Source organism: Pleurodeles waltl, chromosome 9 (genome assembly GCF_031143425.1).
Source record: "Pleurodeles waltl isolate 20211129_DDA chromosome 9, aPleWal1.hap1.20221129, whole genome shotgun sequence".
NCBI lineage: Eukaryota > Metazoa > Chordata > Amphibia > Caudata > Salamandridae > Pleurodeles > Pleurodeles waltl.
The window spans coordinates 755,840,396-755,865,287 of NC_090448.1; the positions used below are offsets into that span (position 1 = coordinate 755,840,396).

Genomic DNA, 24,892 nt, shown 5'->3' on the forward strand with positions numbered 1-24,892 from the left:
CTACTGGCCAGATGGGTACCCACCTTGTGCCCCCTCTCATACGTAGTCTGAGGCGCAAAAGGTTGAGTTCTGCTTTGTTGGCATATATGGCTACAATTTTATCCCTTGTGAGCTCTTTCCACTTGGAGAAGTTCTTCCTCTAGTGCCAAGTGCTCCTTGGTCTCTTGAGAGTAGTTATAAGCGATATGCACTTCCCCCTTAAAAACTCTTTGAAACCATCCCAGATCGTGGCATAATTAGTGTCTTGGGGGTTGTTTGTCTGGAAGTACTCCCTAATGGTTGTCCTAAGCTCATCCCGGAGGAGACGGTCCCATGTCAGGGAGTTCAGAAAAAAATATTTGCGGAAGGAGGAGTTTGGGCCTGGCCTGTCTAAAGAACCGTCCACCATAGCATGGTCGGGGATTGTTATGTATTGGTTATTAGCAGCCCTAATGGCCTGCTGTAATGTTTGGCTCACAAAGACATTGTCGAGGTGGGGTGGAATGAAAGCCATGCTTTGTGGTTTGGGAGAAGGTGCCTGTGTGTAATCTCTGAGGGTGAGTACTGTCCAAGTCCTGGTCCCAAATGGGATAAAAAATTCCAGTACCATTATATGTCTGGCTGCAAAAGGACAGGAGGAAATCTGTCTGATTCATTGTTTGGGGCATAGATCATGGCTATTGTACATTTACAATTTTCGTACAGGGCCACTATCTCAAAGCTTTGGCCTATGATATATTTCTAGAATGTTCACCAATTGTGTGCAGAATTAAGTCCTCTAAGATTCGAGGTTCCTGGGTTGACCGCCATGCGTTTACACTGCTAGGCACAGCTCTATGCTGGCAGGTTCCCCTAATATGTGAGTTTTAGCCCCCTAACCCCTACGCCCCCAACCGCACCGAATGGCTCTGGACATGCATTCAAAAACAAAACATAACTCCTTAATACTATAGAACTCAGGAGCCAAAGCTCCTCACTATTGGAAAAAGTTATCTGTTGATACATATAACTGGGGACTTTGGTCCATTTCCACATATGCCCTGCCATAACCAGGTAGTTACCTGAAGATCGCAGGCTCCAGAGAAAACTGTGAGCGTCCAGCATCAACAATGGATGTCCACCCCAGGGAGAAAACGACTCAATCAGTCCTCCAGACTGAGGTGGCCACCCAACCTAGATTGTGCATCTGGGCAATACAAGATCCCCCATCCATATCAAGGCCAGTGAGAATCACGCCTCCAAACCCTCACCAGGAGACTCCAAGGGTGGTTGTCATTGTCTCCACATTTGCCTGAGCGCCATCATCTGTGCTGCTGTTGCCAATGTCCACTGCCTTGGCACAGGGCTGGTCCGAGGAGGACTCACTCCGTGCTCCATTCTCCTCCTGTAGGATAGAGTCTTTCAGACCCAGCAGCAGCAGCACCGCCGCTCCCTCCAACTCGGTGAAGTGATGCGATTTGTTTTTAAATTCAAAGGTTATGTCAAATGGATATGCCCATCTGTAGTTCACATGTTCCTTTTGTAGATGATCTGTGACCTGTTTAAGTTCATTCTTCTCCCGAGGGTAGTGGTGGCCAACAGGCAGGTTCCTGAAATGAGATTGGATCTCGTCATTGGGCCTTCAGGAGCATCTTCTCCTTTGTCTTGAAGGAGTGTAGCGTGGCTAAAATGTCTCTAGCATGATTACCATCTCCCGTCGTCTAAGGCCCCACTCAGTGGACCCTCTCTAGTCACAACTCAGGGTGGTTGTTGCCCAGGAGGCTCAAAAACATGCCCAACACAAAGGCTTCTAAATCAAGGCCCTGTGCCCCCCTCCTCCAGCCCACTTATGCAAATGTTATCGTGCCTGGAGAGATTTTCCTAATCTTTGCACTTGTGCAGTGCCATCTGTAGTTGGGAGTGCATATGTTCTGTGTCCGTTTCTAGTGGGGCCACCAGCTGATTGAGGTCGAGGCATTTAGCTTCCAGAGCTCTAGCCCCCAAAGAGTCTACACCAGCTTGAAGGGAGTTCAGCTAGGTGTTAATGACTCTGATCAGGGTGCCCAGTGATGAGGTCAAGTCTGTTCGGAGTTCCTCCCCGAGCTCTTTTGTAAGTCTCTTAGCAAGGTCAGGAGATCGTCCTTTGTCAATGCCATCTCCCCCCCTGCGTTTTCCCAGCTAGGCCCTGCAGCCTGAGTAAAGTAGCTGGTGACTGTATTAGACTAGGCCTTCTTTGGTGGCACAGAGACTATTGACCGTGAGTGGTCCACAAATGTCCAGCCTGGTTCCCTTAGGACCAATGGTGGGTACAGCTCCCTACAGGCTCACTGTAAGGAAAGAGGGGCTCGTGGGCTAGTGTGGTACTCCTCATGTGGGGTTCATAACAGACAGACAGTTGAGTGGGTACAGGCACCCTGGTCCCCATGGACACTGTCAGCCAGAGAAACCAGCCCAGTCGGGAATCCACTCACACTCCACTACATCACTTATGGCTCCCAAAACCCCAGGGTGCAGAGGAGTGCATCAGTGAAGGTCACAGCAGGCCATTATGTTGCTAGGTTCAGAGTTAACACCTAGAGTGTGGAGCAAGAGCTGAGGTCTCATGTGCGGTGTTTAACGATGGAGAGAGCTGTCAGAGGGGCCACTGAGAGAAGGCACCATGCTAAAGGCAGTGAAGGTCAGTGGTGCCAGTGGCGCCCGTCTTCACGGACAAGCAGGCCCAGCAGGAGCAGTCATCATAATCAAGGGGCTGGGTGCCAGGTCTTCAGTGGCCCGGGCTGGGCCTAATCCTACCCGCGACCGACTCTCAGTACAGGCAGCGACGTGGCCCCCAGCATGGAATCCTGTTAAAGGGGCACTCAGTCTGCGTTCACCTTGCTGCTGATCAGAGTGGCAGCCCCTGCTGAGCTCTGCCGCCTCTGCAAGTCTCTATGAGCACCTCTTGTCTGGTGCCATGTTGAGTTCAGGCAGTCGTGCTCGGGCCGATCTCTGCCGCAGCGTCCCGGTCCCAGCAGCCATAGATCTGGCCCAGAGTGCTTACCGGCGCCATTGAGGTATGTTCTCCTTTATTAGCGCTAATCTCTGCATCTCCGCCTGGCCTGGTGTACCTGAGTCGGCCCCACGACCACCATACTACTGCATCATCCTCAGGGTCACAGGTGATTCCTTCTCGTGACCGGTCCGGCCCACCCCTGGCCCTCTGATCAAAGGATCCATTCGTCTGGACAGGTTGGTAGATAAAAAAAAATGCCTTTGATTGGGTGTTTCGCTGTGCGGGGAGGCGCTGCTTTGGATTACGTCCACACGGCCGTGGCAGTTGGCCACACCCCCCAAAAGCTACACCTTGACAATATATCGGAACACATAGAGCCAGGTTTGCACCCCTTAGTGCCTCCCTAACTCCACCTTGTGTGGGCCGTATCTAAGATACAGTGCACCATGGCAATAGTTAGGGAACTAGCGTCAAACTTTTTTGATGCTAGTTTTGAGCTTTTCAGGATTAGTATAAAAAAGTTGCGCTAATCCTGCAAAGCCCATTGAGGCCTGTTACGAATAATATTGTGCTGCCTTTTAATGCCTGCTCCAAGCAGGCATTAGAGGTGCTGAAAAACATGATGCAAAGAAATCTCATAAATTCCTTTGAGCCATTTTTTCAGCCCCCCCTATGGGGGAACGCCCTCTTTGCATACATTATGCATGGCGCATGCGTGATGTAACGCAAAGGATTACAAGTGGCACAATGCATGCTTTGTGCCATTTTATAAATCTGGCACAGAGTTTTTAGCCACATTACCATTAAAAAATTACACTAATGTGTTGTTAGATGGCGCAAGGAGCTCTTAAATCTGCCCCATAATTTCAAGCTGAAAAGCCTAATTGATGCAATGAAGCTGAGAACTCTGAAAGTGCTGAGCTTACTAAAGTATGTAAATAAATAGTGCACACAGTGCATAAAATACCACAGTGCAAAGTGCAATAATTGGCTACAATAAGATAAACATAGTGCATATAATATCACAGTACAAAATGCAATAATTGGCTATGAGATAAACAATAAGCTCCAAATTTTCTGAAATGCCTTGGTCCAGCTGGTTTCGCGTAGAGTTTTTTGCACTGTCACATTCTGATCATTTTATCAAGTCTTTCTGTAAAAACAATATTAATGAATTAGCTACCAGCATTGCAGTATTGCAGTATATGTTTTGGAATCTATGCACTGCCCCTTGCATAGGAAAGAATCAGAAGTATGAGTGGATTACTCAGAATTTGTACAGCAAATCATTTCTAGAGATATTCATAGACTAAATTCCAAAAGTTATTTAGTCTTTCACAGGACCATATAAAATGTGACCAATTAGCTTTGACCAAGTTTTTACATCTGAAGTAGGAAGCTGAGTTACTTGGAAATATCTTATTAAAATGACCAGAAGTGTAATATATTAACCATGTATCATAAAATTGCTTTTTGAGGAAGTTCTCACCTCTAAGTGTGAAGCAGTTAAACTTATTAACTTTTTTCCAAGTTCATTTCTTTGGAATTTATATTTTCTTCCTTCAACCATCTGTTCGAAAAATTAACAAATGTATTACATGGTTTTACACTTGTCAGCAGGTGCTTCTAGCTCCCTGCTTTTACATAAATAGGATGCTCTAAAAATGTATACATCAGTTTTTCCTGCACGTATATCAGTGAAGGAGGATCTTTTTAAGAAACAAATAGATCTCATTGTACAACCACTGCATCTATTTTTTTATCAATTTTTGTTGCCCCAGCTATATCATCCCATGTTCTCCATACATTATTGAATAAGAAATCTGAATCTTACAACACCCAGATTTTCCTTCTAGTTAATGTTGTGTTGTCTAGTTCTCATAAGGTTAGCAAAACCAAATCTGCAAGAGTAGTTAAGACATTTGACTGTGGTATCCCAAAATGTTTGAAAAATGTTGTTTCCCTAGCTAAGAACCAGTTTAGCACCTTATACAGGACCTTTTTTTGAGATTTAGTTATGTGCAGCATATTGATGATATCGTTATCCTGCAGCATACGTTCCATTAATTTGTTATCAAAGTAAGAAGTAAGTTGATGTCCTTTTAAAAATCTTGACAAGAACTGGTCAAAAAAGGCAAAATAATACATGATAAAATTAGGCGGGGCTAACCATTCTTCCCCTATAGGCCATTCTGAAGTGCTAAGTGCTAACTTTGGGCTCAAATCTTGTTGAAACTGAGAGGCATAGTAAACATAGTGGGGGGCAGAAAAATAAAAACTAAGCATGGGCAAGATTGTCATTGTTATCAGAGCTACTCTCCCTCCAGCTTTTTTAGATATCAGTCCAGTTGCCTTTAAACCTGGATAATAATGAAATCATGGGATGCTGGTGAATGTACTTTTAATTTTGTGGTATGGCACCAAAGGTGTATGACAGACGATAAAGAAGGAAAATGAAGTGTCATAGAAACATTTCCCATGAGTCAGGTCATGTAAATAAAAAGAGATATTATGTGAAAATACACTTACATGGCTCACAGGTAATGTCAGTGGTATGAGACATTGTGGTCCAGTTCAGCAGTACTTCATTGTAATAACTGACTTCAGGTTTATCTCTGGAGGTATAATCTCTGAGAAACAGACCTCTGATTCTGCTGTGATGCCATCGTTGTTGGACGGTGTGATGTTGTGAGACAAGAATGTCACCACTCCAAGGTCAAAGGTTCAGCAGAGATGTCATCATTGCATTAGTTGTAATTTAATCTATGTAGTACACTATGGGCCTCATTATGACCCTGGCGGTAGAGAACCGCCAGGGCCAACGGGGGCGGGAGCACCGCCGACAGGCCGGCGGTGCTCCCTTGGGCATTCTGACCGCAGCGCTTTGGCCGCGGTCAGAACGGGAAAACCGGCGGTCTCCCGCCGGTTTTCCACTGCCCCTAAGAATCCTCCAAGGCGGCGCAGCTCGCTGCGCCGCCGAGGGGATTCTGACAATCCTTACCGCCATCCTGTTCCTGGCAGCTCGCCCGCCAGGAACAGGATGGCGGTAAGGATTGTCGTGGGGCCCCTGGGGGCCCCTGCAGTGCCCATGCCAATGGCATGGGCACTGCAGGGGCCCCCGTAAGAGGGCCCCGCTAGTATTTCACTGTCTGCATAGCAGACAGTGAAATACGCGACGGGTGCAGTAGCACCCGTCGCACCTTCCCACTCCGCCGGCTCGATTACGAGCCGGCATCCTCGTGGGAAGGGAGTTTTTCCCTGGGCTGGCGGGCGGTCTTTTGGAGACCGCCCGCCAGCCCAGGGAAAAACTCATAATACCCTCCGCGGTCTTCTGACCGCGGAGCGGTATTATGGAGGGCGGCATCCTGGCGGGCGGCCTCCGCCGCCCGCCAGGGTCATAATGAGGCCCTATGTTTGGTCGGGTGACATATTATCTTCGTGGTTCTGTGTATATTTTCTACTGAGGTGTGCTCTATTGTGGGCTCTGTTTTTGTTTGTGATATTCTCTTTGGAGCACATCACGCTCTGGCTTAGCAGTGATGTCATCACTATAGGATGATGTGTTCTGGTTTTGCTACGTAGTGGAACTGTTGCTTTAATTTATGTGGGACTCCATTGCGCTGGGGCATAGTGCTTCATTCAACATGGATGACTTCGCTGTAGCCTAATGTACACTGGCTATGTTGTGCCGCGTCATGATGAGATGCTGCACTCGGGTTCGCAGTGATCTCATTTAACACTGTCAGTATCGCTGGTTGATCCGGGCTCTGGTCCAGCATTGATTTTATCACTATGAGATGGTGTTCTCTAGTGTCTTGATGGTTCCATTATTGTGAGAGTGTGTGTTCTTGTCCAGCAGCAATGTCATCGCTGAGCCTCGCTTTCTCAGTGTGCTCCAGTTTATCACTGATTAAATAGCTGAGGTACTATCTACTCTGGTTTAAGTGATTTTATCTTTGTGGCAGTCCACTCTAATTTGACGTTGATATCATCACCGTGGGACAGTCCTCCCTTGGTTTAACAATGATGTGACCATTGAGGGTCAGTCAGCTCTGGTATAACAGTAATGATTCCACTGTGGAACAGTCTGCTCTGGTTTAACAGTGGAGGCATTACTGTGGGACCGTCTGCTGTGGTTTAACAACCACGTCACCACTGTGGAATAGTATGCTCTGGCTTAACAGTTATTTCATCTGTTTGGGATTGTCTGTTCAGGGTTAGCAGTGACGTAATCAATGTGGGTCAGTTTGCTGTGGTTTATCAGTGATGTTATCTTTGTGCGACAGTCTGCTAAGATGTATTATTGTGCTTTGCTCTATCTGTAATGTCACCATTATGGAACAGTACTCTTGCTCAGCTGTGATGCCATCAAAGTGCAACAGGCATTTCTAAATTTACATTACTGGTATGTTCTCTTTCTTTTAGAACCTCCTTCGGCACCCGAAAATGCTGCTTTCACGATCAATGGTACGTGGGCAATCCTTGCCTGGGATCCACCCCGGTGTTGGGATCAGTGGCAGGGCGGGACCTTCCAGATTGACTGTTCCTGCCACGAGAGGGGCAACACCACAACCTGGCATCCCTGTGCCAACCTCACCTACCGTCCTGGCTGGAGCGGGCTGTCAGGGGCCCCAGTGTCAGTGGGGAGCCTGAAGCCTGGCATAGAGTATCGCTTCAGCATAGAAGCCGTGAACAGGGTGTCTCATCACAAATACCCCACAGACAAGTCGTCGGCTGACCTGACAGTGCTGCTCCCTGAAAACGGTGAGTAGCAGAAAGGCATATAGGTTCACTTTCTGGAGTGGGGTTATGATGTCATAAAAGGGCGGCCTGGGCTGCTTATGAGTTTAAAGGGCAGTGTTGCGCTCGATTTTTAGTCCCTATTGTACCTCAATAGAGCAATGTTGTTATTGCAATTGATTCATTAAAAACTTGTACTGTATACATAAAGCATCAAGAAAAGTCTCCAGACCACATCTTTGTTAATAATTTATCAAAGCAACACGATGGCATCCTAGCTCCCATATACTGATGGCTGCATCTCCTAGGGTATTCCTCGATTTTTCCATTGAACCGCACACTCAGGGCAGCCTTTCTGCAAAGCAAAATTTCACTTTTTCAATCATTTCATTAAATACATTTTACATTTTCCCAAACCTTTTCTATAACTATTCAATGATTGGAATTAGAGTACTAATTACGCCTCAGGGACTGGAGTTAGTAAACTTGACCTCCCAGTGTCCGCCAAACCTACTGCTGCCCCGAGGGTGGAACTCATACCAAGAATCAGCAAGATGTCTACCTGGAGCTCTTCTGTAGCAGAAGAGGCTAAAGCGATTCCTGTACTGCGTTTTGCTTAATATAAAACTGTTTAAGCATAGAAAATAATTTTCTACTTTACAAGTAGAGATGGGTTCTCTGAGCGTCAGCTGTCAGTCAGGTTCTTGGAGTCATGTTACAGTGTGACCATGAATTTCTGGAGTTGATACCAAAGTTCAGGACCAAGTTCCTGTATTGATGTCACAGTCTTATATCAAGCCCTGGACTTGTGTCACGGACTGACGTCAGACAAACATGAAATAAATCTACAAACTAGACTGAATCCAGAATAAAATAAATACTAAAATACATCTTCAAAGGCTTTTCTTAGGGTAAGTGTTGGTAATGGTTGGGCGACACTGCTAAACGGACTTCCTCAGTCAAGTTAAACTGTATCTTCACAGAAGAATGTAAGGAACTGGAATCAGAAAATGGTGTTTACTAGATAAATTGTGAACTTAAACGGCATACACAGCAAAATGTTTCACCATGAATACTTTTGACAAAGGCCAGTACGTATGCTGCATCTTTACATATTGTGTATATAACTGCACATCTTTACTTTGTGATCAAAAAAGCCATAAATACAACATGTTATCATCTCAGCAGTTCAAAGCACATGAATGCATAAGGGTAATTAGCGAAAAGCACTGTACCTTAAAGAGAAGCTAATGCTTCCAAACAGCAAGCACTTCCTGAGCAAAAAAAGCCACGAATAATAAAATATAATGTTGTCCTGACAACAAAGTATGCAAAAAAAACACACACTCAGTCTCAGGCTACATGTCATTTAGGACTACTTCGCATAAGGAACAATGTAACTGTGGTATCTTGGTTAGAGGTCTATTGTAGTGGGAGTTAAGAATCCACAGTCCCAGTGCCCAGTTCCAGTGTAATTATTGTGTGCGCTACTTAGGGTTCCAGAGACAGAGAACAATTAGTAGTGGGAGATGTGTGGATGGAGCTATCTAGGAAATAAAAATATTAATAATTGTAATTATGGATACTTCTCATCATTATATTAATATGCTACATGCGGTGATGAGCAGGCCTGTCACATTTTCTGCGTTTACTCAGCTTCAACACCGTACCTTCATCATGCATCTTGGATCTGTATTGGCTGTTAACAAAATCCATATTTTGCATAAACTTTTCTCAACTTAAAGTACTGTGCCCCTCATGACGCAAGATGTCTCTTGTCAGTCCATACATCGCCTACACAGTGCGTAGAACAGCACACCACTGAGTTTTCATCTGGTTCTGTACAGCTGAAATGGTGGTGATTCAGCTGTATTGTAACTGAGAAAAACTCTACAAAGCTTTTTCCAAGTGTCATTAATTAACATTTACTGTGATCCTGGTGGTAGATATAATTTACCTTTCATGTAAAACTTAATTCTGGATACTTTTTCCATTGGATTCTACATAAACCATGAAATACTGTTTCACTGGAAGACAACATCTCTGGACTTGAACATTAGGTCTTTTTTTGGCTCATTTTTGTACATTTTAGGTTTTTTGTCTGTGATGCTCATTCCTAATGGTTCATTACTTGGATTAGTTTTGCCATTCTATCTGTATCTGCTGAAATAGTTCACAGATTTGTCTCTTCATTTTAAGTTTTTAAGTTTATTTTCCTGTTTGCATTTTGCTGTTTTCTTTCAAGTGGTTTCATAGGTATCAGTAGAGACGTGGAACAGGAGTACGATGATTTGTGGTCATATGATCGTGTCAAAGCTTGTGATGTCGCTGAGGGTTGTATAATCGAAGAAGAGTGGCATGAGAAGATCATCAAGGAGTAGAAATTATTGGATATATGTGAACGTGTTAGGAGTGTGTGGGAGATGAGGAAAGATCTGGAGGAGAGAGAGAGCACATTATTTTGGGCCATCAAGGAGGAACTGTTTTGCATTATGGTTTCTTATTATTTGTGTCTAGTTCACCCACCAGTGTCAGGAAAAGGTTGAGTGGGCTGGGACATTCTGGTCATCTTGGAATCTTAGAAAAGAAAGAATGGCAATACAGTGACTGTTGGTGGCCCACCTTGGACTTACACATGGACATATCTGTAACAGATTGTGTAGACAGTGGCCTCAATGATGAAATAAGCAAAATGAGAGACCTCACATTGCACACAGAGAAATTCACGCTTGGCCTCAGGAGTAAATTTCAGTTGATATTCTGTGGGTCACATTGAGGGAAGAAAAATTCCTTAGCTAGTCTTGGTTTAAACGGACATCCTCTCCCAGGTGCCAAAAATATAAATTATCAATGAAATTAGCACCCATTCTGTCATTACGTTTTTCGATCAAGTGTTTCAAAAAGAAGGGAAACTAAAAGCTACCTTGGCTAGCAATGAGGTTCAACTTACATACAAAGAAATTGAGGGTTTTATTTTTAACCAGGAAAGGTAAAACGCACAAAAATGGTTCACTTGATTACCCAAAACCAATGGCGTGATAGAACAGTTCTACAGGATGTTGAAAAAAACAGATAGCTAGGAACTCTGAGAGGAAATTGAAGGAGGAAATTAAATGTAAAGTAGGTGCATAGAGGTTTTCTCTTAATGTCTCCACTGAAGAAATATTCTTTGAAATATTTGGTAGGACAAAGACCTGTACAGATGTGTGCCCTGATTGGGGTACCGAAACAAGTAGTATTGTTAAAAATGTGTTTTTTGTGGCAGCTTGAACAGAGAGGTAGAGAGTTAAAAAGCAAGCAGGCAGAGAAATCCGTGTTGACACTCATAAACTGGTGTCCCATGCTATTGTCAGAGTGGATTCGTTTAATTAGTTTGCTTTCTGACAGTACTGAAAGATCGGAAATTGATGTTGGAGATTCAGGATTCGTGTACAAATAAAATGACCATGAAGAAGGGAAAACGTTTTTGAGAGAACATGCATAAGTCCTAACTACCTGAAAGTCTATGTGCTTCCCTGATGCATAGTGGTTTTAAAGTTCTTGTTTTTCCCTTCTAATTTGTCTGTGTGTTGGTAACCTTTCTATTACAGAACGTTATTGTTCACCCTGTAGTTTTGTTTGCTTCTGTTGGAAAGAGATGTGGGGTATCTCGGTAAACATTCTGCTGTAGTGGACATTTAGAAAGCACCTCAGATTGTCTTTGTGAGATGGTTCCTAATGGGAGACATAGCTCCGAAGGAAATATATTTACTAATTCTCTTGAACTATGACCCTCCTCTTCTTTACATTGGCATACTCCAGTAACTTTTCCCAAAGTTCCTTGTTCTCAAATGGCAACCCATCCAAGCAATGGTGAAAGAAAGCGAATAGTTGAAGATGGATGACTGAAAACCACATCTCTCTCTGTACTTTTAATTAGATTTTTTTGAAAAATTGCTATCATGAGTTCTGTCAGCGGGTAATGTATCTAATGTTGGGTTTAAAAAGCAAGGTGTAGCAAGTCGGCAATTTGCGACTTGCAAATTGCGAGTCCGTGCGACTCGCAATTTGCAAGTCGCAAATTGCTTTGCAGTACGGTGTCTCAGACACCGATTGCGACTCGCAATGGGGTCGCAATGACCCACCTCATGAATATTCATGAGGTGGGTCGCAAATTGCGGCCCCATTGCGAGTATAGGCACTCGCTAACATGGAGGCCTGCTGTCGTCAGCAGACCTCCATGTTCGCGACCTGCTTTTCAATAAAGCAGTTTTTTTTTTTTTTTTAAGTGTAGCCCGTTTTCCTAACAGGAAAACGAGCTGCACTTCAAAAAAAACGAAACCTTTAGTTTCGGTTTTTTTTCAGGGCAGGGAGTGGTCCCTTGCAGTGGTCGCAAATGGAATTGCATCCCACTGCGAGTCGCAAATAGGAAGGGAACACCCCTTCCTATTTGCGAGTCGGAAATGCATTTTGCGAGTCGGAGCCGACTCGCAAAATGCATTTCTGAATGGCAAAGTGGCTTTTGCGCCTCGCAAACGGCGATTTTCGCCGTTTGCGAGGCGCAAACACTTTGCTACATTTGGCCCCTAGTGCAGTAAAAATGTCATCTGTTCTTTAGGCTGCTGAGTATTTGTCAGACCTAATAGTCATTTGGAAACAAACTCTATTTTTAGGTCTGTATTAAAAATTCATATTTGGCCGTACTTTCCTATTCCTTGGGAGGGAATAAACCACCATTTGGCAACTCGTCTATAAACTGCTTCCTAAACTTCTGAAACTAAAGCTGGGACAGCCAGTGCTGCAAACCTTCTGCCACTGCTGCACATGGCAGACAATTGAGGAGTCCATAGTTGGCAAACAATATATGGAGGACCTGAGTTAAGGATGAGATGTCCTTCCTCTACTTTAGAGAGGGGTGCAGTCCTATTTACCATGAGAGGCTGGGAGAGAAGCTCTACTGTCAGCCAAGCTCTGATCTTGCATCCAAAGGCAGTGGCAGCTATTGTATAATATTACGATGTACCCGCATAGCTGCCAAGTTTCCCAGGTCCATGTATGACTAATTAGACCAGTCCTGTTTAGTTCTTAGAATTCTGGGACTTGTAGTCTTATTTAACCCAAAATAGAGTCAGGGCTACAAGTTCTAGAATTCAAAGAAAAAAGGGACTGGACTACTTAGTTGCGCATGGATCTGAGAAACTTGGCAGCAATGTACACTTTGGTTGTCAAGTCAACAGATGGCAGGTTTCTTATAGGATACTGGAGCACAGGACTTAGAACCGTTGGACTTTTTAAAGTTGGCCACAATTTATGCTTTGATTCCCTCATTCATCCTCAAAGAGTTGGGGATGTGTCCAATGGGTGGCAGGCATGCCAGTCAACCTTTTGCCTCAAAAAAGCAGTCGAAGTCACATGTTTAAGAGGGCGGTCCAATTAAGGTCAACGGGAATGAACCCTTTTATGGAGTGTGATACAGGTTTGAAAAAGGGGTGGCTCCACTAAAGTCTATAGGGACATTTTGTTTGGCAGTTAAATAGAAGCAAAAAGCAGGTGACACCCACCAAATGCAAGGGTGTTGAAAGGAACGAGAAAAGTGTGCTTTGAATTTTTGAACCTGGTTAAAAAATGCCCACAAGAAACTTTCTTAGTCGACGGAGGGACGGTCCATTCTTTTACACTCAATACACATTCTTTAGATGTCCTGTTTATCTGATGTTTGCTAGAGAAAAGAGCATTGTTACGCATATTTCTTATTTATTTTATCTAGTACTAATTTCATTGAGCTTGACTGGGAGAATAGCTTAGTTGAGAATGCAAAGCTCCAAAATTTCCATGAAGTTTGTATTGACTATTGTTATTTCACTTCGACTCGGATGCCAACATATGTTGTGCAGAGAACAGTCTATGGCCAAATATTTAGTTTGCTGGTCATGGGAACCATCAAATCTCCAGATGAAATCTGAGTGATTTAAAGGGTCCCACGGATCTCTCAGGGATATCGGCAATTCCGTATATATTCTTGAGCCTGTAATATCTCTGGACACTCTAAGGAGATACGAGAGGGTTATAGAGCAGTAGCAATGGGAATCCAGTGTTCTCTGTTTGTTACAGTTGATTGATGGATGGAATGCCTCTTCATAGCAAAGCATGTTCCATGACAAGAAAAAAAGCTTACAGAGATATTTTTAAACGGTCTCTACGTTCACAGTACTACAGATTCGGTGAATACACTGAGGCCACTGCTTAGACTCGAGCCAAGGTATTGCCTCCATGCGTGTCTAAATACCCCCACTGGGCACTGTACTACAGTTACCCAGTGTTCTGTGACTTTATCAGCATGTCCTGATGTTTTCTTGCCTAACAGCACTTTGCACACAGGGGCTGTATCACATTATGTGGGCACGGGCAGCAGCCACAGTTTTGAGCTGACTTGTGTCTTGAGTGGTTGAAGAGTTGGAGCAGTGCTATTTTACCACCTGAGAGAGTGGTCAGTGGTTGCTTGTCACTGAAACTTTCAAGACATGGGCTGCTTTTGGCAGTAAATACAGCAACCTTTGTTTATACAGCTAGAGGGAAAAAACTGAACATAACACAATGACGTACACAAAGCAACATAACACTATAGTTGAAAGATTACAAGGTACGTCCCAACCAAGTAGTCAGAACTGAACACAATACTAATCTGCAGTAGAACAAAACAAGCTCACATCGCAGTAATGGCGCTTATAAAGAAAGCAGCACAAAAACAACAGAACACATCACCCTCAAAACAAATTGCCATGCTACAAATATGCACAAACGTTCTGGTCGCAAATTGCTACGTACACAGAGCTAAAGGGTGTTTAAAGCAAGTATTAACTTAATTGCTGCAGTCAAAAATGTTTTGTGTCCGGCCTGAGGATTCGACTTTGTATTTCACATTATAAGTGCGATCTTAAAAACCAAGCATACAAAGGGCTAATAAAAAGCGGACTCATAGGCAGGTATGTCTCTTGGTGCCACATAAAAACTTAAGATTAAAAAGCATACACTTGAATAAATATGACTGCTGTCTGAATCAAACAAAAGTTTAAAAAAAATAGAGTTTGATATTTCTAATGCAAATGATTCAACGTGAGTTCTAATAACGTACCCCAAAATGTAGGCCACATAGTAGTTTGCATTCTGGGGCTGTCGGTTATGTTGCGCCTATTCGAAATATGGTCTTGGAATGACCGGCTTGGAAAGTGTTCTTGGCAAAAAGGTCAGCACTGGCTGAGGGGATCACACCTATAAAAGTAGCTTTTCAAAAAAATATTTTATTTGTTGTAGTCTGGTACTTGCTTTACAACTAAAGGACTTCAAATCCCAGACGCAAAGAAAAAAAGCAGGCTCGATTAGGTACTAATGCCTCACATGGGAAAATTTGATTCATTTGAATATTACAACATCACAGGCCTGCTTGTAAATGATCCAGTTGATAGCACAGGGCATCACTTCTAAAATATGCATTTTTTCAAAGAAAATAGAAAATCCTAAACTGGTCAGACTGACTGTGCCCTCTCAAAAGTCAAAATGTTTACTTAAGTGTTCAGTTCTGGTTAAAAAATATGTTAAAGTGATATTAAAATTGGATCAATTACACTCATTTGTACCGTTACACCTTTTCTGTTACTCTCACCTACAAAAAGATTTTTTTTTTAACTCAATAAAAACGATTTGAAAAAAAATCGATAAACTACATATTTACTTTACTTTAGCCTCTTTTTCTGTCTATGTAAGTATATAGAGTACTCACAAAGTCAGTTCACAGATCTTTAGATTTCAAAGAGACCAATACCCTTGAAGTAAGATACATGTCAGGTTTATGACGTCATTTCCTTTCATGCAATTGCATATTGTCCATGCAACGTTGTTCACTCGCATTCTTTTTAAATATTAGTGCTTACTTGTATGGACATGTTCCCTCAATGGTGGATATTACTTTGCTCTTTAAGAATGGGCAGTTCTGCCACTCCTCCTAATGCCCCTTTCTCTTTTAACTTTTTCCAGAACATACTACAGTGCAACTCGTGGGTCACCCGGATCGTCCACAAGAAAGGTTCTCGGGGGTGCTGGAGCCTGTGGTGGCCGGATGTCTCTTGGCATTGGGGATCATGGGAGTTGTCATACTGTGGCGCATGAAAAAAAACAAGCCCTACAGCGCCGAACTACAGGTTGAGCATGCAGTGACGTACCGCAGAAGAACTGTGGAAGAAACACGTACGTTGATGATATAACAAGGACTTAGTAAATAAACTCATCATCATTACAAGGATGGTGGGAAAATCAGGCACAAAAAATGAAGTGGGGAAATACTATTACAGGATCTGGTCAGGATTCTGCTTTGCCCAACGGGTAATGGACGATAACGTGAGGCAACATTCTTACTACCAGTTTTAGAGCACATTATTCCTATAATTGCATTGTTGTGGGCATGCAAATAGACATTTGAATAAAATATTTCGCAGACCAAGACACCACTAAGCACTGCCTCCCAAGTAACTGATAATTCCACAGCTCTTTCAGTCTTTAAAGAAAGCCTGAAAAGAAAGTGTCCCACTCCAGTTCCCCACTGGACCAATCAACCTCTGTCACTCACAGGGCCTTTTCTATCTCATCAGCATGATACCCTAGAGTATGACAACAGAATAAAAAAATGAAACGCAAACATTTCTCCACTCTTCCCACAGTCCAGCTTCTGCCGATTGCCAGCTGTCTGAAGCAGTCCCTTAAGGATCTGGTACTGGACCGAAGCCAACTGACTCTGGGCAGAAAACTTGGAACAGGTAAGTAACTGAGGTGGGACAAGGGTCATTGTAATGTAGAATGTGATGGGGAAGTGTTGAAAATGTACCTTTTGTATCAGTTCAGTACACGAGATGCAGACTCCTAAACCTTTCACTATTAGCACACCTTTCATCCGTTTCCCCATTTTCAGACTTCCTGTTTGTCTATGAGGCTCTGTATTACAGAAGGACATAAAGGAGTTGATGCACCACTCCTGATAATCATTCTGCTTTGATAGGATCGGATCAAGACACCTTTTGGCTCTGCTGAGCTTGGACTGACTTCTGAATCCAGTCTTTCTGAAACTGGTACAGTGAACGGTAGCAGAAAGGCACACAAAGTTACAGGACCAGCTGTCACTTGTGTCTTGCTGTTCAATTATTGAAAAATGACCATAAGGCATGTTACAGATATGTATTAACAATGATTTCTAACTTGCGAAGGGGTTATGTGTTTCACATTATTGTTTACTTTTTTTGAGCTTGGATGAACATGTGTTTCTCCTCATGAAAAAACATGATGTCTGGAAATTTGTGAATGCTGGGGAGAACTGTGTTCATTTAGTTGGATTCTCAATAAAATTGGAATAATTTGCAATATACTAAATAGTATATTTTTATTGTGTACATTTGGTGGGTACTTTTCACTGCAAACATGTCGATTGTAATGAGACTATAGAATATTCTCAAAGGTGGAGAAATATGTTAGAGTAGTCAAGTTGTGGGAAGGTTAAAACAGCATCTGGTTTAATACTGTGAGGCCTAATTACTGGTAAACTTATATGTGAGTAGATGTATACAAGCAAGTTTTCTCTTACACTTCTTACTACTTTTGGCTAGCTACAATTTACGAGTGTAAAGTTATGGAAATATGTATACTTACATGACCAAACTACTTACATGTCCAAAACCCCAGAAATAGGGTGTTGAGTCAGTAAAAACATCAAATATGATCGCAACGTTATTAACAGTAATTGCTTTATGACCGTATTTGACTTCTCACGCACTTGGTGGAGCCCTCCGGACACAGGTTTGTGAAATGCATTTTAACTATATTAGTAGCACTGTTGTAGTACTACTAAATGCACTAGAAAATGCAGTTTGTAAATAAGCTGTATATTTTAAACAATCACAATATTCTCTTTTATTTAATCTATATCGTTTTAAATTAGCAAACACTATAGACTTTTAGGTGCTTGTAGTTCTACCAGGTAACACTTATGCGGCAAATACGACTCTACCTTCCTACATATCTGTGTTGTAAAATACGTGCAACCTCTACTGTGGGCAGAAGGTCTCTTTAAGAATGATGTTTTGTTAAAATTACAAAATGCTTGTAATGGTAACAACCCGATTGGTTAAAAAGGTCCTTTGAGTTCAGTGTGCAGGTGCTATCTGCGGTCTGTCATGGTATGACGTCAGAACTGTAGAAAGTAAAATAAGTTATATCCTATTATATTGCAAATTAGCTTTACTTCACATCTACATACATTGATGATAGTCACCACTTTACATTAAAGTGGAGTTAAGAACAGTACATCTAAACATCTATCTATCTGTGTATATATGTGTGTGTGTATATAAATACAGCAGTAGTTGGGATAAGGCAGCTGATATTTTTGTAGGTTGATATATGTGACCTCGATGTTCTGACACACAACATACAAAAAGTGTATGCTCACTTTAAGTGTGATGTGTGATGTAACTGGATATTTCCATAATCCACCTGTTAAGCAAGGTCTCCCCACTTGCCAACAGTCCTGCTTCTCATAGACCAGAGTGATAGAAACCTTTATCCTTGAATCCGGCTTAACACATTGTTTTAGTCATGGTGAACAGCACAGACATTTTGACTTGCTAATTGGACATGCTTGTGAAACTGCTTTGTGCAGATGTAGAAGTGCCGGTGCACAAAAGGGCTTCCACACTCGTGGTGGAGGCTCTCAGCCATGGTGGGGGTCCCGCACTTGTGCTGGGATATCCATACTGCATTTGCCCATTGTGTGTGTCCTACAACAAGTGTGGGGCTCCTGTCACAACTGCTGAGGCTCTACCACGAGACCAGAGGCCCTTTATGAATCAGCCCCAGAATATTTTGTATGGAAATATCGAGGACAAAACAGTGAAACTGAAATATCGAAATGTAAATGAGAGTAGATTTTCAATACCTAACTCTACATATGTTGTTATGTTATGTTAATTTAATTTGTAATGCACACAAATCACCCCGGAAGTGGTACGTCTGCACAGCACAGCTCATAAACCGATAATCAGACTGAGTTAAGCCAAAAATGATTACGTTTTTAGAAGTTTTCTGAATTTGTAGTAGTCCAAGCATTGACGTAAATGAAATGGGAGCTTATTTTAAAGCAGTGGGGCAAGAAGGAAAAGGATCTACCTCTTGAACGAGACTTGCTGAGCCGTGTTACTGCGAGCCAGGCTTTATCGCTGGATCTTAAAGATCTGCTTGGGCAATAATGGACAAGCTTTGCACAAAGGTAACTTGGCCCTTTTCCATGCAAGGACTTGTGAGTCAGGGAACATACCTTGAAAATTATTCTTTTATCTCTACCTTACATGTACCATGACTATTTATATCTTAAAATCTTAAATGCATGTATATGTGGAGTTCGGAATAATAAATTTACACTTCCTGTATATGCACTTACCTTTTGATATTCTGGTCTTCGATATTTTGTCCTCAATGTTCTTGTATCACAAGATCTCTGTTGTAGATATTCAGTAGTATAATCGTAGATGTACCATATTTTTTAATTCAGACCTAGGGAGGCAACCCAGAAAGGAGTGTATGTTTGTGCATCACACTCAACTGACCAATACGCGTTTATGTTGCAGGAGAGTTTGGCTCAGTCTACGAGGGTGTTCTGACGCAGCCAGGTTCACAAGAGGTCATGGTGGCAGTTAAGACCATGAAAGGTGGGTACATGGTGATACCCAGACATCTGGGGTATATGTGAATGGAAAATATTTACTACTAGCGCGAAGCTGAAATAAAATGTTAAAAGCACAATTTTCCACTCAGTAATGATTTGTCCCACTTATTCAGTGTAGTCTTGTTACTTTTCACGTTGCTGCTACTTCGTTCCTGGGATAGTGTATCTTTCTAATGGTCCTGGACTGGTCCTTGGATTTAATGGTTATGGCTCCAAATTAAGTTGTTGTCAAAGGAGCTAATGTTTTTCAAGCCATATGTTGCATGTCCAATATACATTTTTAGGTGTCACTAGTTTCAGATGAGTGGAAGCCTGACAGCAGAGGACAGAAACTGTAACTTTCAGTTCTAGCCACATTTCTTTCATCACTTCTTCTCGATTCTGTCCTCTCTCAGTGCAGATCAAGTGTCACCCCTCCATATACACTTGCTCTTTTACCCACGTTCTCTTTCATCCAAACTGTGCCCCCATCCACTCATCTGTTGCTCTTACACCCTTTATGAACACTCAAACATAACCACAATCTGACCTTCTTCATCCACGCTCTCAAAACCCCATCCATTCGCAACCTGTGTTCTTTTTTCACCTTGCTCATCCAGCCGACTCTCTCGCCATCCATAGTCACCTAATCCACCCCCACATATTTTTAACCACATCTTCTCTGACCTCACGCCCGCTCTCCACTTCACATAATCTCTCACACATAATCCACTGATCCAGTTTTCCACTCCACAACCTCCTGCTAACTCTAGCTATTTGTAAAATCAAAAAGCAAATCCGGATTCATTGTTTTTCTGTAAACTAAACAAAAAAAGGTTTAAAAATCAATGCAATTAACATCTGAACTGACTTATCAGCGTATATAACCACAAAAGCTACACGTGTGCCAACAATTATCCTGCCACCATTGTTAACCTCTGGGGACAAAAGTTTTTGTGGTTATTAATGACATCTCAGATGGGGATTTCTTCGCTTTCCTCATTTGCGAGAGCAATTGTCCTTTCTACTTACGATTGCTTATTTACATTTTATTAAATGTACTAGTGCTTTGTACTGCCAGGTTCATTGCTTTAAAACACTATATAGGGTATCCCTGAAATACATGCACAGGCGAACATTTTAGTGGAGTATGAAACAAAGTTACAGAACCTGTCTTGTTTTATAGATACGTTTTAAAGGGAAGTTTAGAGGTTTCTCAACAGGCTGGTTCCTCTGAAGGGCAGAAAGGGTTGGCTAGATTAGTTCGAGTGTCTAGCTCGGTGTAATATGCCCGCGCCCAAGCCCCAGTACTATCTGTCAAAATGACTCTGCAAGGCATTTTTATGTTTAATTCACAATTACGTTTGGGGGAAAATGAAGTTTATTTAAAATTGCTGCTGTTTCCATTGATATGGGCACCTGTTCATAGCCTGATACCATTGGAGTTGTTTGCATATTTGTTCTACTCAAGAACGAGGCAAAATTCATAATGCTGCTGATGTGTTAGCAGTATGTCTGGCCTGCTACATTGTGAGTGCCAGTGAAGACAGAATGATGATACTTGTTAACAGTTCCCAGAGGGCGGTGGCTGGTGATCTCTGAAAGGGGTGGGTGTAATACTTGACACAGGTTCATCTCTGTTTTTTTTGTTGCTTTGGGCACCTTCTAGATGTTAAGAATTATCTCTAATGTGCCATTGCTAGAATTGTGTCTGCTTATCACCCTTATACCAAGAATTACATACAATTTCTTGGGACCAAGATTTTATCTTTGATACTGACCAAATACCATGGATATCCCATATCTCAAAAATTACCTGCAGTATGTCGGCACCAGCATTTTCTAATTGTTTGCTTCCCCAAACCAGACCTTCCATCCCAATATGCCATGATTGTCAAGTATTATTTCCAGCATCCGGCACCAACATTTTTCCATAGGAGTACCAGGTATGCAAGAATTATATCCGGTATGTCAGAGCCTGCATTTTTTCAACTGATGCCCTCCCTTATGCCAAGAATGACCTCCAGTTTGCCAACAGCATGTGGTTGGCTTCATAAACCAAGAATTATCTCAGTACTGTGTGGCCAGCAGCAAACACGCAAACTTAAATCACGCTAAGAAGCCACAGTTAATCACTTACATTCACTCACTGTCACACATACTCACTAACTCACTAGCTCACATACTAATTTTGACTCATACTCACTCCCGCTCACTTGCACACAAAGGTATCCACACACTTACACTCACTGATTCTCACTCACAAACACACTTACGCAACCTCACTCACAACTACTGGTAAAGAGGATCTCTGATTGGAACGCCTACGGTAAACTTGCCCTGCTTTAATAAACAGATTTAGGTAGGCTCATTAGGAGCCCGGATATAGGATGAGAGGGCTGACCTGCTGGATTGGCTGCATTTGTGAAAACACAAAAATCATATTTTCATGAACACTGCTAAGTTAAATAATTAGCAGTGAGTGGGCTGCGGCTCAGGGCATTATGTGGCACCTCACAGGTAGCAGGTATGCACCTTGAAACCCCTGTTGAGGTACACCACTGATTAATTTCTTAGAGTTATTTAAATCGATATAGCCTTCTCAGGTCCTGTGTAAACTGCGTGTGAGAGGTGGTCTCTGCAGCTTTGGGGCAAATTGGACAAGTAGTATTATAATACATTGTATTGTATTGTAACATTTATACAGCACTTACTACCTCTAGGTGGGACATTGTGTTGAAGTGCTTGTCTAGCTGGGTAGCACGCTACACTGTGTAGGGTGTTTGTTGTAAGTGTCTTGTTTTAATCCTGTGTGGGAAATGTTTCCACGTCGTGAGTGAGGACCACCAAGGTGCAGTTATGTTGTTATGGGATGAAGCACTCAGCACTGTGATGGATGAAGAAGTGTTAGAGACAGGAACATAGTATGTTTTTTAGTAAGCTATGAGCAACTCTACAGGGTCCTTTTTAGGTCGCAGCCTACCAGACAGCGCAGCTGTGTGGTATGCAAAAGACATTACAGCCGACCCAAATGTGCAGATGTGAAAGACATCTTGTGGAGTTTCAGAAAGTTGACATGGGAATGCATTCTGCCCAATGCTTGCCATTGGCCTTGTGGTTTGTAATTTACATTTTCTGGGTTTCCATTTGCTGGCTTTTTTGCTTTAGTCTCCCCAGCTCGATTTTGTACGCCCTGTGCCAAAGTTGTTTTTACAGTATTCTTCTACGAACTTGTTTTCTGTAATAAACAGGCCTATAAATCTTGTTATCACATCACATTTGGAGGGCATTCAGACACTGAGATCTAATGTCAAGCTTTGTCATTTTGCTTTCAGCTGACTTCAAAGTGATAGCGTTTACAGGAAAGAGGGATGCAATATACTTTCTAAATGGAGCCTGCTTGTTTCCTTTTTTTAAATCTTATTTTAGATATCGCCATCTCAAACGGTATCTTGTTCTTCAGCTGCACAAAACATTTGCCTTTCATTCGAGGGGCATGAAGCTGACTATTGGGACTGTCAGGGTGGGTGAAACCATAAATGTTTCAAAAATCATGTTTGAAAACTATTACTTACAAAAAAACTTGCACTGATTGCACTGATTTAATTAGATGTGTTGATTGCCTCAGCATACCTGGATTGTTTGTTTGTCACTGAAACTTGGGCTAAGGAGTACTCAGGGCCCAACTTTGTCATTGCTACTCCACCAGGTGATTGTGTGGTAAGACTGGACAGGACCAGGAGTAGGGGTTTGGGGTGGTGGCCTAACAATGATTCTTAGGGAGCGGTGGAGCTGCACACTTGATTCTATCAGTACTGGTAATAAAGGACGTGAAGCTGGAAATATTATAATTAAAAGTAAGAATGTTATCAGGTTGGTTGCCTTGAATTATTGCGCACCAGGTTCTAAAAACAATTTATCCCTAAGTGGCACCAGGAACTGGAGCCATTCATTGCAGGCCATAGCCTAATTTTTCTGGGGGATTCTAATCTGCACCTAGAGGAAGAGCAGGACCGAGACACCAGAGCATCATTAGATCTGACGACCAGCTTTGGTTTGACCCAACGAGTTAGCTCAGCCATTCATGAAGCTGGTCATATACTCAACGGGATTTTTGACAGTCAAGAGTTCTCTGTTACTTTGAAGTGCTCCCAGTTAGGATGGACAGATCATAGGCTAGTATCCTTTAATGTCCTGAGGACCCAGTCAACGAAACATCTTCAAAGTCCTCTAAAGAGTAGAGGCAATTGGGGTAAAATTAAAATAGAGAAATTTAGGATGATGGGCATGTTAGAACGAGGCTTACTGGGGAAGAACTTCAATAACTGGGTTAGGTTGGTGGTGGAGGAAGCAGTCCCCATGACAATAGTCAATGCAAAAGGTAAGAGGAAACTCTTTGCTCCGTGGTGGTCAGAGGAGCTGAAGGAGCTGCAAAGGCAGTGCAGGAGGCAGGAGAGGAAATGGAAGCTGACCTCAGAACTGGTAGGGAAACTTGAACTCAAAGAGCTGACCACTAAATATAAAACTGCAATTAAGGAGGTCAAACCAGGCTTTTTTGCCCAGAAGGTTAGAGCATCTCTGAATGTTTCTAGGGAGCTTTTTAATACGGTCCGCTCCCTTATGTCTCCCTGGTGGCAGCAAGATGGGGAGAATTCTCAAGGATTCAGAAACAAAATTGCTCAGTACTTTTAAGAGGAAAATTTGAAGATTCATGTGGAGTTCCCTGCTCCTTTGGAGGACCCACCTGACTCTGCCCCTCAGCAATGTCAGAGGGAAGGTAGGGCAGCCATGGAACATTTGTTCCCACAGGTTTGACCAGATTCTCTCCGCTGCCTGCTTCTAAGAGCAAGACCCTGCTCTCAGGTATTACATCTGGCTCTCTGGACAACCCTTATCTACCTAGTGTTCTGCAGGAAACTCCAGACCTCAAAGCGGAGGCCTTAGAAAGGATCTTTGTAGCGGTACTGGAGGCAAGGGTCTATCTCCACGTCTAGAAGGAAGTGGTGGTGATTCAGCTGGAAAAGAAACCAGAGAGGGGCCCCGGCGACGTGAAAAATCTTCGTCCAATCTCTCTGTTACTTGCTCTTGCTAAGGTCTTGGAGAAGCATGTAAACCAGGATTTAGCAAAATTTCTCCTTGATTATGATCTCCTGGGTTCAGGAAGAATCACAGCACAGAATCGGCACTCATCACCGTGGCCGACTTTATGCACATGCAAGTGGATCAGGAAGGAGCGGCTATCCTGTTACTGCTAGATGTATCTGCAGCCTTTGACACTATTTCTCCAGCTCTGATAGCGCAAAGGATGCACCAACGGCAGAGATGAGAGATGGGCATTAAAGCTGCTGGAATCTTTCCTCAAAAGATTGCTTGCAGTGTGTTGCAGCGATTTCAGGGCTGCTCATTTTTCAGCTTCCCTGTGGAGTTCCCCTAGGGCCATCTCTGAACCCAGACTTAATCAACCTATATGTGTGCATCCTTAG

The 24,892-nt window shown here is 42.8% G+C and overlaps 1 protein-coding gene across 1 annotated transcript in view; it reads left to right on the top strand.

Annotated features, from left to right (window-relative positions):
* LOC138259928 (ephrin type-A receptor 4-like) overlaps positions 1–24,892 on the top strand; it is a 204,999-nt gene that overhangs the window by 139,005 nt on the left and 41,102 nt on the right. Inside the window, exons 5-8 of the mRNA XM_069207916.1 lie at positions 7,376–7,714; positions 15,701–15,910; positions 16,381–16,476; positions 19,333–19,413. Of these exons, the coding sequence (XP_069064017.1) occupies positions 7,376–7,714; positions 15,701–15,910; positions 16,381–16,476; positions 19,333–19,413 (726 nt within the window). The remainder of the gene's footprint in view (positions 1–7,375; positions 7,715–15,700; positions 15,911–16,380; positions 16,477–19,332; positions 19,414–24,892) is intronic.